Here is a 16,854-nt window from a genome sequence, read left to right on the forward strand (position 1 = left end):
ATCCGCCCCGGGCGGGAATCGAACCCGCGGCCTAGCGCTTACAAGGCAGACGCACTACCAACTAAGCTAACTAGGCTGGCGCTAGTACTATTATATGGTCGAATTCTCAAATTATATTGAGGATAAAATTCCATACCTCGGCCAAGATTAAATACCTAGTACTCCTGTTAAGTTAAACAAAATTTTTTTCGCTGGCATGTTCGTCAGAATCCAATTTTCCAAGATGCTGCAACGTGGGTACGTGTTTTGTTTACGTGTACCCGTCTACGCATCTTTAAACATCTTTTAATTCGGTCAATCATCTTCTTCCTACAGAAGGACGATTCCTCGTCAGCTCAGCTGACCGCATTGAGGTCTGAACTGACTGAGTGTAATGCTGAACTGAGTGCCCTCAGAGAGAAACAAGAAGCAGACAAGTCTTTCAATTCGGTCAATCATCTTGTTCTTACAGAAGGACGATGCCTCCTCAGCTCAGCTGACCGCATTGAGGTCTGAACTGACTGAGTGTAATGCTGAACTGAGTGCCCTCAGAGAGAAACAAGAAGCAGACAAGTCTAGCCTAGCCGAGACCAAGCTCAACTTTCATAGAGAACTGGAAAGCAAGGAAATACTCGTGAGAGAATTCAAAGCTCAGATATCTCAGTTGAAACTCGAGAATACTAATCTACAGGATCAGAGTAAGCATAGTAAAATGCTTTCTTCTTTTTTTCAAGAAGTTTGATAGAGGGAACTGTAGTTGCTAAGGTCTTATCGTCCCGAAATCGAAGAGAGAAGAAAGACCGGGTAGGAGAAAGCTAGCCGTTCCGAGAACGAACCTTATCTGTTTAGGATAATAAGTTCCGCCCCGTCTGGGAATCGAACCCGCGACCCAGCGCTCTCAAAGCAGACGCGCTACCAACCAAGCTATCTAGGCTGCTTAGTCCTTTTTTAGTTTGCTATAGTAGACCAAACCTAACCAAGCTAAGAATTCTTCTTCTATTTAGCAGACTGAACTTCTGGTTCGTTTTGGATAGGGTCTAAACTTTTCGGTACCATTCAGTAAAGGTCTTTTTTTTTTTTACATAATAAATTCCGCCCCGGCTGGAAATCGAACCCGCGACCCAGCGCTCACAAGGCAGACGCGCTACCAACCAAGCTAACTAGGCTGCTTAGACCTTTTTTAGTTTGCCATAGTAGACCAAACCTAACCAAGCTAAGAATTCAACTTCTATTTAGCAGACTGAACTTCTGGTTCGTTTTGGATAGGGTCTAAACTTTTCGGTACCATTCAGTAAAGGTCTTTTTTTTTTTTAAATCGAACCCGCGGCCCAGCGCTCACAAGGCAGACGCGCTACCAACCAGGCTAACTAGGCTGCTTAGTCCTTTTTTAGTTTGCTATAGTAGACCAAACCTAACCAAGCTAAGAATTCAACTTCTATTGAGCAGACTGAACTTCTGGTTCGTTTTGGATAGGGTCTCAACTTTTCGGTCCCATTCAGTAATGGTCCGGTCTATTTAGAACAGAGCTAATCAAAGTGAACCCAAGCTTTAACAAATATCTCTTGTTTTATTACAGTGGTCAACATGGAAGCCGACGGTAGGGAAAAAGAGAGTGTCTCCCTTAAGAAATTACATATCATTTTCATTTTTCCAGAGTGTGTCATGGGAAATTTCTACGGGACTTTTTTCCGTACACTATTATCTAACTATTTGGATTTAAGATACTGCCATTCCTAATAGCTGGGTACATCCGTCTTCATATCTATGGTTCATCCATTTGAATATGGCAGCAAGGATTCATCTAAAAAGTAGGCTACGTTGCCAAACGTGTCAAAGGTTCAACGGTGACATATGTATTATGTATAGCCCTAGTGACTGGTAGGTACCAGTAAACAAAGAAATTATTGAAAAAAACCCAAGTGTGATGCAAAATGAGTCTGAGGGTGCCCTGGAGAAAGCCCTAGAGGAGAAGAACAGGGAATTTCTAGAACTCAAACAGACCCTGGAACAGAAAAACGGCGAGTGTGAGAAGGTCAAACAAGCCCTGGAACAGAAGAACGTAAATTGCACCGAGTTAAAACACGAATTAGAAGAAGTTCAAAAGAGACTCGAGGCTGAGACCAACCTAGAGAAATCCCTAGAGCAGAAGAACAGAGAATGTCAGGAACTGAAGCATAAGATGGAAGAACTAGAAAGTACTCTGGAAACGTTGAAGACAAGTAATGATGAAATGATAAGGAATCTGGAAACAGAACTATGTACGCCGTCCAGTGTAGATACAGGTTTAGAACAGGTGAGCAAATTATGTAGGTACATACATACATATTTATATAACAAGATTACATAAAAAAAAATAAAATCTTCTAAATATGAAGAACCTAACCTAGTAAGGTTCCCATGACCGCTGCCAAGATCCCCCGTTGAATAGCGAGGGATATCTTTTGTGTGAGGAAGGCAGCGGTCCTTCTGTCTCCCGTACATTTTAGGAGACGCTTCCCAATGTCTTTGATAAAAGCCTTCTCAACATTACACCTAAATTATTAAGGTACATACATATTTATATAACAAGATTACATTAAAAAAATCTAAATATGAAGAACCTAACCTAGTAAGGTTCCCATGACCGCTGCCAAGATCCCCCGTTGAATAGCGAGGGATATCATTTGTGTGAGGAAAGCAGCGGTCCTTCTGTCTCCCGTACATTTTAGGAGACGCTTCCCAATGTCTTTGATAAAAGCCTTCTCAACATTACACCAAAAATAACACATCTCCCTCTCCGTTCTCACAGGAACTGAATCCAAAATATACCCTTAATACAAAATATACCAAAATATGCCCTCAGTAAAAAATATACCAAAAATAACTTATCTCCCTCTCCCTTTCTCTCACAGGAACTCAATCAACTCCGTCTGAAACTAAAAGAGATGGAAGATACCAGCGAGCAAGGCAAACGCGACCTGCTCAGTAATCACCAGAAAGAAATGGACCTGGAGAAGACCAACCACCAGAAGGAACTGGAAGAAGAGAAAACCAAACACAGTCAGTTCATCAAACAGATTGAAAACACGCTCAAGAGCATCTCAGCGGCTGGGTCACGTCACAAAGGAATCCCTGTACAGCTCTTATCAACAAGTACATTCCAAGTATCAGAAGTACAAGGGTCGATATGTCGAGATGTTGAAGGCCTACAAAAAGCTGGAGGTGAGTGGAGAAAAAAGAGATATTTATGGAGAAAATTAGACCTTCCTTCATAGCACAGTAGGTAGTTTTCATCTTGTTGAGAGACTATGGCTTTGATTTTTAACAGAGCCATACTTCTTCTTTCACTTCACAATTTCATTTGGGGTTGGCACCTATTCTCACATTTTTTCCACTCACAGATTTTTTTCCACCTCAGTGGTGTAGTAATTAGGTAGTGTAGTAGACTTTGAACTTGGAGGTTGTTGGGTCGGTGGTTTGAATCCAAGTGAAGTAATGCAATTTAGCCTAGTGTAAACTTCCTTTTTTTATTATTTTATAAGGAAAACTTTTGGACAAAGAATTAGACTTATAGTCCAAGACTAAGAAAAGATAAAACAAATCAATCTATTTGGTGTGTTTTTCAAGAGCAAGGAGAACGAAATCGTACGCACTCTAGAGGAGAAGGATCAGACTATTTTTAAGCTGAAGAATAAGTTACAGAGTGCGTACGAGAAGTTTAACGCTGATAAAACAAAACTGGAGGCGAGTGTGAAGAATGAGACGGGTAGATTGGAAGGGAAACTGAATGCTTTGACTGAGGACAATGCCAAGTTGAAACAAGTAAGTAAATCAAGGAAAAGTCCCGGAACGGTGGAATGTTTTTTGAGATTTTTTAGAGCCCGCTCCCACTTATCGTTCGAAAAAAAAATCGTGTTGTGTGTAGTGGGAACAGTCTCATTTATGTAAATTACATAGTCTACATTAACCTGCCTCGGTGGTGTAGTGGTCTAGGCGCTCGACTGGTAAACAGGAGGGCGTGGGTTCATGTTATGCTGAGGAAGAATGCGGAACTCAAGGAGCAATGTCAGCTGGAACAGAAAGCCAAAGCTCATCTGGAGGATATGCTACGGAATGATCTGGAGGAGAAAGATCACATCATCAATACGTTGAACACAAAGGTTAGTCAAACTACTTTATTTTCATACTTACTTTATTTTCCATGCCCGCTTTGTTTTTATTTTTTTTTTTTATTATTTTTTACAGTTCGCCCAAACGCATTTTACTTACATGCAATTACACGGGTGATTACAAAACATATACATTTAATACCTATTATAATACATAATATGAAATTTAATACTACCTGCCTACGTCCTACCTATGTAAACATGGGAGAAATACCGACACTAGGGTCTGGGACCACAAGATAGTTGGGTACCACAACCGATACTCGTTTCTCTTCAACTTCTGTTTTCACATTGAAGAGAGACAAAGTAAATAGCATTTGAAAAACAGAAAAATATGTGTTGGGGAAAAATTTGTGTTTTTTTTCTACTTACTTTATTTGACATTGAAAAAACACCTACCATTTATTATTCTCTTTCTTCCCCCTCCCTATTCTCATCTCTCCTCCACTCTACTAACTTAGCAACTGTTCTGGAACTTAATAATGAAATTAGTTTCTGCTGTCAAGAATGTAAATAATTATCATCACCAACCTCAGTGGTGCAGTGGTTAACACATTGGACTTTGGATCTGGAGGTTGGTGGTTCAAGTCCAAGTCAAGTCATAAAATTTATCTAGGTGTAATAATTGGGGAATGATATTTGTGACAAGCATTTAAATATGCTTTATGCTTAGCAGCGGGAATTAGTCGATTTAAATCGCGACATTCGTGACCTAGCACTTAACCTCTCTCTCAAGCTGGATGCTCCATATTTTCGTAAGGTCGTGGTTATGTAGGTACCGGGTTGGGATAGGCAAGGTTGGTAAACTAACCTTGTTTTTAAGTTACCACTCTCATGCCAAACTGTAGAAACATATCCTCTGTCTCAACTAGTCTTGTCTCAACCCAACCCGGTACATAAACATAACCACAACCTAAAGCAGAACAGAAAAATGAAGCTTGAGGGATGATAGGCATGGGGGCTGCCCCCCTCGCCTTCCCCTAAATACGGCCCTGCTATTGCGATATCCGGACATTTGAATTTGGCAACAGCGCATTATTTTTGCTACGAATCAAAACATGCGCAGTCCGCACTTTTTTAAAAAGTGAACTTTTCAATTTTCAAATGTAAAAAAAAAAAAAGATAAAAAAAGTTGACAAGTGATAAAAGACATAAAAGTTTCTTGAATAAAATCAGATTGAAGCCTGTCTCAACTAGTCTTGTCTCAACCCAACCCGGTACATAATTACATAAACATAACCACAACCTAAAGCAGAACAGAAAAATGAAGCTTGAGGGAGGGTAGGCATGGGGGCTGCCCCCCTCGCCTCCCCCTAAATACGGGCAATACGGCCCTGCTATTGCGATATCCGGACATTTGAATTTGGCAACAGCGCATTGTTTTTGCTACGAATCAAAACATGCGCAGTCCGCACTTTTTTAAAAAATGAACTTTTCAAATGTAAAAAAAAAAGATAAAAAAAGTTGACAAGTGATAAAAGACATAAAAGTTTCTTGAATAAAATCAGATTGAAGGAACCTAGGTATCTAATTAATAGATGGCCTCATCGTTAATCTGTAGATAAGATTTTTCCAATTTTGGCTACAAAATGAAAGCTTTAGTTCTGTGTTTGTCAATGGACAACCTATGAAAGTGTTCTTAAAACAGGGATATCGGTAATCATCAAAAACATGTTCAAGAAATTGAAAGATAAAATCACCGAGGAGGTGAAAGCTGCTCCCAGGAACCTTTTCCAGCCATCTCCCCAGCAACCTCCTCAGGTAGGAGATGGTCTTGCATTCTTGTAGTGTTACATTATTGTAGCTGTGATACGGGATAATATTGTGAGGGTAGGAACACCTGCTTGTACCAAAACACCTTACCCGTCAAAGTCTGAATTTAGCCTAAAATCCAATGTAGCCTAAAACCCACCAGCCTGGACCCTACTTCTCTGTGGAGCAGCCCTTAAGCTGTAGTTTTCCTAGGCCTTGACACAGTTTGATGGATGTGGTAGTCGAAGAAGTTACCAACAACAGCAAAATCTGTATTTAAGTAAAATTGAGTCTGACTTGAACTCTGAATCAAACCTGATTGACATGACCTGAAAGGTCTCCCAGATTTTTTTTTTATGTTTTAAAGGAATAAATTTTTGTTTCAGGCGGTAACACCTCAAGCAACTCCCAATGATAGTTTTACTTCCAGCCACAATGATAGCACCTTGGATTCGCGTCAGAGTTGGCCATTTAGTTGAATGTACATTGTACACCTAAATGGCCTTTAATGTACCTTTAGTTGGATATTTATGAACACGATCCTGGCTCTCAAGTAGCACTGAAGTTTCAATCTCAGATATCTGACTGAACAAAATTGGCGTTAGTCGGACTTGAGAGCAAGAATTTTTGTTCGTAGAAAAAAAAGGTTCTTTTCTTGCACCTACACGTACATGCTTCGTTACGCCCTTTTCTTCGATTTTCTGTTTATACTTCTGCATTAACTTTTCCCTCTCTCACTTACAGTCCTACACATTTTGTACTTGCAGGAAAATCATCGAGTCAGATTTGGCCATTTAGAATAGAATATAATTATGTACCATGTTTATACTACCAGCATAGGACTGAAAAGTCCCTTTACTCTCGCAATCTAAACAAGGTCTTATATATTTGATTAATAATAACCTAATAACATTACATTTTATGGAAAAATAATTAAGACCTGTTTAAATTAAATTAAGGAAAGTAAAAAAAAGAGTTAATTTTACTCCCATACTCGTATATATTTTATGAACAAAATACTGTCTCTCAAGTAGCACTGAAGTATCAATCCCAGATATCTGATTGGTCAAAATTGACTTTGGTCGGACTTGAGAGCAAGAATTTTTGTTCGTAAATTACTGTTTTTTTTTTTTCTGGCACCTACACGTACATACATACGTACTTTTCTTCGATTTTCTGTTTATACTTCTGCATTAACTTGTCCCTCTCTCACTTACAGTCCTACACATTTTGTACTTGCAGGAAAATCTAGGACTGAGGATGTTAAAGTGTTGAGTTCGAAATTGAAAGCAGCCGAGGTCAAAATATCTGAACAAGATGTCAATATAAAACAACTCGAAGATACAGTTGCTACCATGAAAAAGGTAAATATAACTGTACATTTTGTGTGTATTCTATAAAAATAATCATGAAAGTGCTTACTTATACTGCTCGCATAGGACTGACTCCCTTTACTCCAGCAGTAGGCTAGTACTATTGGTCGAATTCTCAAATTATATTGAAGATAGAATTCCATACCTCGGCTAAGATTAAATAGTACTCCTGTGCCAGCCTAGTTAGCTTAGTTGGTAGTGCGTCTGCCTTGTAAGCGCTAGGCCGCGGGTTCGATTCCCGCCCGGGGCGGATTTTATCTATTGAAACCAAAAGCGAAGAAAACAACAAACTGAAAACTGCTTTAAGCGAGAAAGATACAAAGTTGAAGCTGATGGCGAAAAATTTAATCAATGTCTACGCGGAACTAAAATCAACAAAGACTCTGCATAGAAATATATGCGACATGTTGAATACTATGAATCAACAACCTAAGAGCAAGTTGGAAGAAATCAACTCTGTTCTAGAGACAATCAAAGCTAAATCCTGTGATAACATTGCCAAACTAAATGAAATGCTTCTTGAGAAGGAAGCTGAACACAAAACTCAACTCTCTGTGCTAGAAAAAATAAATGAAGATTTGAAAACACAAGTGCATGAACTATCGAAAGAAAAAGAAGCGAATGAAAGGAAACAAGAAGAATTTGTTAGAAAAATAGAACATTATGAAAACACGTTGAATAACAAGAACGATGAGTACAAAACACAGAAAAAACACAAGTGGATGAACTATCAAAAGAAAAAGAAGTAAATGAAAGGAAACAAGAAGAATTTGTTAGAAAAATAGAACATTATGAAAACACGTTGAATAACAAGAACGATGAGTACAAAACACAGAAAGACTTGGAACACCAATATAAAACAACTATTGAGAAGCTACAAAAAGATAATGCAAAACTCGTCACTCAAATTGATGTTTTGAAAAAAGAGTTTGATGGGAAATTAAAAAAAGAAACTGATAAATTCAAACAAATGCAACAAGAACTAGACACGAAACTTGACACCGAAACAAAACTGATGAAAGAGCTTGAAAATATGATGAACTATCAAAAGAAAAAGAAGTAAATGAAAAGAAACAAGAAGAATTTGTTAGAAAAATAGAACATTATGAAAACACGTTGAATAACAAGAACGATGAGTACAAAACACAGAAAGATTTGGAACACCAATATAAAACAACTATTGAGAAGCTACTAGAAGATAATGCAAAACTCGTCACTCAAATTGATGTTTTGAAAAAAGAGTTTGATGGGAAATTAAAAGAAGAAACTGATAAATTCAAACAAATGCAACAAGAACTAGACACGAAACTTGACACCGAAACAAAACTGATGAAAGAGCTTGAAAATATTCAATATAAAACAACTATTGAGAAGCTACAACAAGATCATGCAAAACTCGTCACTCAAATTGATGTTTTGAAAAAAGAGTTTGATGGGAAATTGAAAGAAGAAACTGATAAATTCAAACGAATGCAACAAGAACTAGACACGAAACTTGACACCGAAACAAAACTGATGAAAGAGCTTGAAAATATGAAAACGATATCACAAGAACAAGAGAGCAAGATACGAAACATAGTAACGACAGAATTGGAGCAAACACATAAAGAAAAAGTAGGCGACTTGAAACATTTGATAGCGAAGCTTGAAGAGGACATGGAACATGGCAAGAGAGATATAAAGAAACAAGTAGAGGAGAAAGAAAAACTAAAGAAAACAATAGAACTACAGGAACAAGAGATCTCGTCGTTACAGAACCACAAGAAAGAAATTGAAGCAAGTAATAGTCAAGTAAATGAACGACTCGCTAAATTGAGTATAGAAAATGAAGACTTGATCAAAGAAAAAACAGCGACTTGAAACATTTGATAGCGAAGCTTGAAGAGAACATGGAACATGGCAAGAGAGATATAAAGAAACAAGTAGAGGAGAAAGAGAAACTAAAGAAAACAATAGAACTACAGGAACAAAAGATCTCATCCTTACAGAATCGTCAGAAAGAAATTGAAGCAAGTAATAGTCAAGTAAATGAACGACTCGCTAAATTGAGTATAGAAAATGAAGACTTGATCAAAGAAAAAACACTCTTGCAAGAGAAACATACTCAGCTTTCCACTGAACTCTCTACACTAAGAGAGAACCGTTCGAAATCCAAGGAGGTGTTGGAGAAAATGAATTTGATGACCAAAGAAAACAGTGAACTCCTATCAGAGAAGGAGCAATTGACCAAGGTACTATCAACACTACAAGAAGAGATGAAAGAAACAAGCTCGTCACATGAACGCCAGGTGAATGAATTACACAACGAACTAACCAGGTTGAAAGCTTTAAATGAGGAGTTGAACTCGAAATCTAAAGAGGCCTTGGAGAAAACCAAAAAGAAATTAAAGAAAAAAATTCATCACATGAACTCCAGTTGAATGAATTACACAACGAACTAACCAGGTTGAAAGCTTTAAATGAGGAGTTGAACTTGAAATCTAAAGAGGCCTTGGAGAAAACCAACTTGCTAACCAAAAAAACCGGTGAATTGACAACCGAAAAGGAACGTTTGAATCAATTAGTAGCAACATTACAGAACGAAATAGAGGACAATAAATCTAAACAAATACAAAACAACACTCTGCAGAATGAGTTACAGAAAACCAACTTGCTAACCAAAGAAACCGGTGAATTGACAACCGAAAAGGAACGCTTGAATCAATTAGTAGCAACATTACAGAACGAAATAGAGGACAATAAATCTAAACAAATACAAAACAACACTCTGCAGAATGAGTTACAAGAGGAACTAACCAAAGTCAAAGCTTTGAACGCGGAGTTGAGTTCTAAATCAAACGAAGCTATTGAAAAGATCAACATTCTGACCCAACAAAATAAAAAAAAGTTTGCTTTTAATTAAAGTGCGTCAAGAACGCGTAAAACTTGCAACTCATTTCGTTCAATTAATTTCTGCTTTCCCCAGGGAGGAAGTTAAGGAGTTGCGGCGACTTCTCAACCTAGGCAAACCAGGGGAGGAATCAGCATCCGATGTAGAGGGGGAGACAGATAAGAATAAGGAGGATAAATTGGGATCGTGCCTGGAACTCGAGTGATCTAGTAGGTGAAAAACAACTCCTGAGTCAATCAATGACCAGTCTACAAAACGAGGTAGACTCATCAAAACTACAAGAGAAAGACCAAGGAAATGGTCAGCTTGCAGAACTACAAAACGAACTCTCCAAATACAAATCTGCAAACACGGAGATGAAAAGTTTCACTGAGAAATATCGCGTGAATCTAGTAGGTGAAAAACAACTCCTGAGTCAATCACTGACCAGTCTACAAAACGAGGTAGACTCATCAAAACTACAAGAGAAAGACCAAGGAAGTGGTCAGCTTGCAGAACTACAAAACGAACTCTCCAAATACAAATCTGCAAACACGGAGATGAAAAGTTTCACTGAGAAATATCGCGTGGCGCAATGTTCTGTTTGAATATATGATGGGCAAGGAACCAATGGTGAGTATAAACCAGGGGAGGACTCAGCATCCGATGTAGAGGGGGAGACAGATAAGAATAAGGAGGATAAATTGGGATCGTGCCTGGAACTCGAGTATCTACGCAATGTTCTGTTTGAATATATGATGGGCAAGGAACCAATGGTAAGTATAAACCAGGGGAGGACGTGAACGTTGGAAATGTGAAGCAACTGCAAACCTGTTGTAGTCAGGTGAAGAATGAGTTGAGACAGCTGAGGGCATACTCGGTAGAACAGCTGGATGATATAACCAAGGAGTTCATAGCGATGAAAATGAATTTGATACAAGGTAAGATAAGAAACTCTGCAATGTTGTTGTTGTAGCGGCTTTAGCTTTCGCCGAATGGCGATAGCAGAATAAAGAAAAGATGTCTTTTTGTACCTGCTATACACCGGGGTGATGTTCTAAGGGGAGGGTCCTGGACCGCAGTCAACCATCGTGAGGACTTGTACTTGGTCTTTAAAAGCAGAGAGAACCCTTTGAGGAACTACCAGCTTGCTAGGCTGGTTAGGGTTAGCTGTTCTCCTCCCTGTTTATAGTCCCACAGCTAGACGCTAGTCTTCTCTCTGGTTAGGGTTAGCTGTTCTCCTCCCTGTTTATAGTCCCACAGCCAGACGCTAGTCTTCTCTCTGTTTAACGTCCCCTAGCCAAACTCTGCAATCATCCCTCCTAGTGTTGTTTATTTTTTTGCTTATTATTGCTCAGGTAGATTTTGAAAGTTTGTTTACTACGTTCAGATATGTAATAGGTATACACTTTTTTTTAGGTTTGATAGAGGGAGCTGTAACTGCTAAGGTCTTATCGTCCCAAAAGCGAGAAAGCGAAGGTAGAAGAAAGACAAGATAGGAGAGAACCAGCCGTTCCGAGAACGAACCTTATGTTTTTTGGGATAAATTCTGCCCCGGGCGGAAATCGAACCCGCGACCTAGCTGTTACAAGGCAAACACACTATCAACGTACCAACCAAGCGAAGTAGGCTGGCTCAGCAAGGAAAATTTCAGGCTAGTATCCTCCCTATTTGAAGTCCCTCAGCCAGATTAAACTGGTCTACTCCCTGTATTGTTACTTTGTAAATTTTTCGTACCGAAGAACCCCATTCTGACAGACGGCACTAATGACAATTTCCCGAATTGTCAAAAAATCGTACTTATCGTCAAACCATAACACCATTAAAAACAACTACAGTCCAAATAACGAAAGAAGTCGGTAACATTTGAATAGAAGGTAGGTAAAGGTTTTCAGTCCCCTGAAGATCTTTTAAGTTCCATTTGATTTGTACAAGCTTAACAGGGCTGTTATGGGCTGAAAACGAGTAGGAATTGTCAAAAAAATCGCACTTATCGTCAAACCATAACACCATTAAAAACAACTGCAGTCTAAATAACGAAAGAAGTCGGTAACATTTGAATAAAAGGTAGGTAAAGGTTTTCAGTCCCCTGAAGATCTTTTAAGTTCCATTTGATTTGTACAAGCTTAACAGGGCTGTTATGGGCTGAAAAGAAGGTAGTGAAATCCACCCAAAGTACAATTTTGCAAGGGCACATTTTACCCCCGACTGACTTCTTTCACGAAATTTAATGTCTAAGATGGTACCTATGTTTATTAGAATACCATTCAATCTATGAAAGAAATATAATCACATTGTTCTCATGGGTAATTCTAAATAATTAGTAGGTAATGAACTAATAAGGTATATTTTAAAATTTTCACCGGTTTTCTTCACGTTTTCGTTTTTGGTTTTCAGGTGTTGGCGCGTGTTCTTGCAGCCATAGTAAAGTTTGATCCCGAGCACACGGCCAAAATTCTACATCGTGAGGAACAGAAACTTTCAGTGGTAAGTCTTACTAGAAGCAAAGGCAAAGCTCCCCTCTTCATACCGGTGAATGGCGGGCGTTGAAAGAAATGTAATGTAATGTAAATGCAGTTTCTTTGTGTTATTATGTCACAACTTTGGTGCTCACTGCAGCATTGTAGGATTTTTCCAATAAAAAAAAAAAAGTTTAGGACTAGCCAAAGTTTAAATAAAGATAGCCATTTTGTTTTTGCTCTCATTTCAATACAACACTAACTGAAGTTCGCGACCAATATAAAAAGTAGATCTTTTCGAGCTCTTTCCAACGATATAGATAACTCAAAAAGTCGATTTTCGGACTTAGTCCGCTCTACCTTTTACCCATTTAGTTCACACATGGGTTGTAAACCATCATAATAAGTTTATTGACTTTGTTTTTAATTTCTCTAACACCCATGCCTCGGCCTCATTTGGAATTGAAACTTTCGAACCCACGTCCTCTCAGTTACCAGGCGATCATAATGACGCCATTGTATGCGCTACTCAGACAACTTCTTCTGCCCTATTTTAAACAAAATTAGCCTAGTGCACGTCATGTCAATTACATCCTAACGAAAGTTCTAAATAATTAGCCTACTCAACAAAACAAAATCTCGAGGTGAATTCACCAGTATACATAATTGTCTTGATAAGAATAATTTATTTATTTTTATCTGATTTTAATTTTTTATTGACTTTGTTTTTAATTTCTCTAACATCCATGCCTCGGCCTCGTTCGGAATTGAAACTTTCGAACCCACGTCCTCTCAGTTACCAGGCGATCTAAATGACCGCCATTGTATGCGCTACTCAGACAACTTCTTCTGTCCTATTTTAAACAAAATTAGCCTAGTGTACGTCATGTCAATTACATCCTAACGAAAGTTCTAAATAATTAGCCTACTCAACAAAACAAAATCTCGAGGTGAATTCACCAGTATACTTTGCAGGGTGTGTGCAGTACACCTTCATAACAACCAAAATTTAGCCCATCTACACACAGAGCTAATAAAAAGAAAGTGACTCGAATTACTAATACGTACACAGATCAAGTTATCGAATACTTGTGTATAGACTATAGAAGAACCTAATAGAAGGTCTTGTCTCCCACTGAACACCTGCACCGATTCAGTAAAAAGTACCAAACAAATCAAAGAATTTAACGTTCCTTCTCGGAACTGCTAACTTTCTCCTAGCCTGTCTTCGTTCTCTCTTCGATTTCGGGACGATAAGACTTTGGCGGTTACAGTTCCCTCGATCAAACCTCTCAAAAAAAAAAAAAAAAAAAAAAAAAAAATTTTAAACGTGTCATAGCATATCCATCCAATAGTATGTCCCTCATGAGTTGGGTAATAAGACATAATACCTACGTCCCAATTAGGAGCTGGCTCTACACAAGAGTAGCAGAAATAGATTTGTTGTAATATTTGCACCATAATGTTTTTTTTTTCCTTTCTTTTTTTTTAATTGTAGGCAGGACATTCTGGGTTGTAAACTGTGTCACCCCCTCATTACTGGTACACCTATTTTCAAGTCAAACTTTACCTATGTCATCCAGACCCAGAGCGGGAAGACTGTTCACCATCGGGGACAAGCTTGAGCCTTGTCCGGGACTCGGAGACTTGAACGGGGCAGTGGGACTCTTGGTGTGAGGCGGAGAGAAGTAAGACGGGGAAGTTTGCAGTGGAGAGTGACGGGGTATACTGGGTGGCACCGACAGATTGTTGCCGCTTTTGGTCTTGTGGTTGTTGTTGGCTTTGCCAGAAGTTTTCTTCTTAAGCCTGCAAAATACAAAAGACAATGTGAGCCAGAGAAGAGAATCTTTATGCTTGGCATAAATGTTCTGTATACCTAGGTATGAGAGGCATTAGTTTTTTTTTTTAATTTGACTGGATCACCATTTAGTTTGCATATAAGTAGTGTGTTTAACACACCAGATGACAAAGAATCACTGAAGCTGATTGGTTCATATTACAAGTGATTGGAATAAGTGCTATTGGCTATTTTTAGGGGTGTATTTGGGCCTTGGGGTGTACATGGGGGAATCATAATAATGAGAAACTGGTTTAAATCCCAGTTTAAAAGGCAGAAAAAAGCTAACATGGACTTTATCCCAAATAAAAAAGAAGAAAAAATCCCTTAAGAGGTGGGTAAAGGCTCTATGATTTTTTATTTATTTTTTATGGGACTGGTTGCTCCTCTCCCAAGAGAGTATGCAATTAACACTGCGACCTCTGTAGATCTATTGTGACCAGTATTTTTTCCCCAGTTGAGTGCATATCCACTTGGTCAGCAATTCATGAATTAAGTAATTCAGATATGGATATACAGTTTACATTACAGAGGAGAAATTCAAAGCTGATAAGGGATATTATGTTTTCTATCTTCTATTATTTAGACCCTTGTTCTTAGATATAACAAAATGCAAGTTTATGTGAAAAACTTTAGTTAACAATATCGAACCGACCGACGCGACGTCACTCCAAGGTCCGGGCAAAGCTTATACAAATACCTACACGAATATTCAAGAAGATTGGTATTGGTAAAGGTAGGGCCATCGGCTTTAATAAACGCCCTTGGTCACTGCGACCTGGTTAGATCTTTTGTGACATTCCCTTGATTTGTAAAATGTACAGGATTCCTTGAAATAGGTAGGTACCAGGCTACCAGGTTCATAAGTACCACACTTATTTGACCAAGTACTTCTCTCTATTTTAATGATATCAAGAATTCAAGAAGATACACGAGCTTTTGTAGAGTCCTCCCAATAATTATCAATAGAAATCAAAATATTTAAGTATTTAAGCTGTTTTTCTCAATAGGTAAACATTTTTTTTAAAGAGGTTTGACAGAGGGAACTGTAACTGCTATGGTCTTATCGTCCCGAAATCGAAGAGAGAAGGAAGACAGGAAAATCAAATGTCAGCCCAAATCAATCACCCTAGCTAGGGCTGATTGAGAGGCTGACAAAAAATGCTGACCCTGTCTGTTCACGGGAAAAGGCAAAGAAGACTGATCCTGTTGACATACAAGGAAGTATGTGACACTCAGGCTCACACTACCATGCTAAGCAAAAACGCCGTATGTCTAAAAACCCTACTTTTGGGAAATCAAGTTTAAAGATTTCAATCTATACGGCAAACATACGTTTTTGACATACGGCAAAACATTTTAGTGGTTTTTAAGGGATTTAGGATAAAGAAAAAAAAATATAGGATCAAAGTTTAGGATCATAGGAACCATTTGGCACCAAAAAACAAAAATTGATTTTTTATCTTTTTGACATACAGCGTTTTTGCTTAGCATGGCAGTACAGTCCCATGATGATTTTATGTTGGTTTACATCTTTTGGATAGCTTTTGTTCATGAGGTATTGTACTTACTGAAGTCTAAAATGCCCTGGGACCTAAATCTGTAGAATTATTAGGTGTCCACAGTGGAGAACTGACCATCAACCAACACTGAAAATAAACAAACTGATGCACTGCCATGTAGGTACCTAGATTTGCTGACCAATCAACTTCCCTGAGTTTCTTTACTGAATGCTTCTATTGATTGGCTCTGTGGTGGTGATGTCATTTATGATCAAGTAATTACCTTTTGTTTAAATTGTTTTATATTGCATATTTATTTATTTGTTTCAGAAATGCAAAACCAGTTCCATTGTCAGACAAGCTGAAACAATTGTACAATCAGGTCTTGCAAGACACAGGGGCAAATGAAATGGACATGGCTCTTAGCCATGCTTTCATGTCAATCCGTCCGACTATTCACCACATTGGTCTTACGGGATCCAAGTATAGTTTCCGCATCGGAATACCATCAAACTTCAACTATAAGAGTGAAGCTGATATTAATCCAAATGTAAAAGTGAGTTGGACTCAAGGGGCATAGTCAGCACAGCACTTGCTTGTTTATCATAGAGAAGGTCCCAGGTTTGATTCTGCACCACGATGTATTTTTTTTTCTACACATCCCAAGCATGTGTCGGTTTGCTCTTTCTGTAGAGATCGGTAAAAATTGAAAAGATAGAAGGGTTTTTATGTATTCAGCACAAGATTCTTGTAACCTTGGAAATACCCAAAAGTTTCAAGTAGTCGACGGAGGGTGTCACAGCAAGGAAACACTACCCCCGGCCTTCTCTGGTGTCTGAGAGAGGTAAGAAACCATGACTCCCCACTGTGTTCCACCCGTGGTCTCTCAGTTGGTGAACCGAAGAACCTCATGTTTAACCGTAAAAAACCAACCA

At 38.5% G+C, this 16,854-nt stretch overlaps 2 protein-coding genes and 1 long non-coding RNA gene across 3 annotated transcripts in view; 2 read left to right on the forward strand and 1 right to left on the reverse strand.

Moving 5' to 3' along the window:
* Positions 1–12,671, forward strand: part of LOC103510159 (golgin subfamily A member 4-like) — a 20,363-nt gene extending 7,692 nt beyond the window's left edge. Inside the window, exons 11-27 of the mRNA XM_026823172.1 lie at positions 452–677; positions 1,556–1,634; positions 1,900–2,272; positions 2,871–3,048; positions 3,581–3,784; positions 5,776–5,888; positions 6,266–6,345; positions 7,099–7,243; positions 7,633–7,997; positions 8,284–8,578; positions 8,765–9,085; positions 9,319–9,612; positions 9,669–10,138; positions 10,218–10,284; positions 10,403–10,688; positions 10,731–10,897; positions 12,519–12,671. Of these exons, the coding sequence (XP_026678973.1) occupies positions 452–677; positions 1,556–1,634; positions 1,900–2,272; positions 2,871–3,048; positions 3,581–3,784; positions 5,776–5,888; positions 6,266–6,345; positions 7,099–7,243; positions 7,633–7,997; positions 8,284–8,578; positions 8,765–9,085; positions 9,319–9,612; positions 9,669–10,138; positions 10,218–10,284; positions 10,403–10,688; positions 10,731–10,897; positions 12,519–12,671 (3,816 nt within the window). The remainder of the gene's footprint in view (positions 1–451; positions 678–1,555; positions 1,635–1,899; positions 2,273–2,870; positions 3,049–3,580; positions 3,785–5,775; positions 5,889–6,265; positions 6,346–7,098; positions 7,244–7,632; positions 7,998–8,283; positions 8,579–8,764; positions 9,086–9,318; positions 9,613–9,668; positions 10,139–10,217; positions 10,285–10,402; positions 10,689–10,730; positions 10,898–12,518) is intronic.
* Positions 5,566–6,325, forward strand: LOC113468085. The gene is made up of 2 exons (XR_003391956.1): positions 5,566–5,888; positions 6,266–6,325. It is a non-coding gene; the product is annotated as an uncharacterized LOC113468085 (long non-coding RNA).
* A 1,453-nt stretch (positions 12,672–14,124) lies between the features above and the next one.
* Positions 14,125–16,854, reverse strand: part of LOC103510245 (ell-associated factor Eaf) — a 4,950-nt gene continuing 2,220 nt past the window's right edge. Inside the window, exon 3 of the mRNA XM_008474927.3 lies at positions 14,125–14,386. Within this exon, the coding sequence (XP_008473149.1) occupies positions 14,140–14,386 (247 nt within the window). The 3' untranslated portion in view covers positions 14,125–14,139. The remainder of the gene's footprint in view (positions 14,387–16,854) is intronic.

This window comes from Diaphorina citri, unplaced genomic scaffold (genome assembly GCF_000475195.1).
Source record: "Diaphorina citri unplaced genomic scaffold, Diaci psyllid genome assembly version 1.1 scaffold2, whole genome shotgun sequence".
Lineage (NCBI taxonomy): Eukaryota > Metazoa > Arthropoda > Insecta > Hemiptera > Psyllidae > Diaphorina > Diaphorina citri.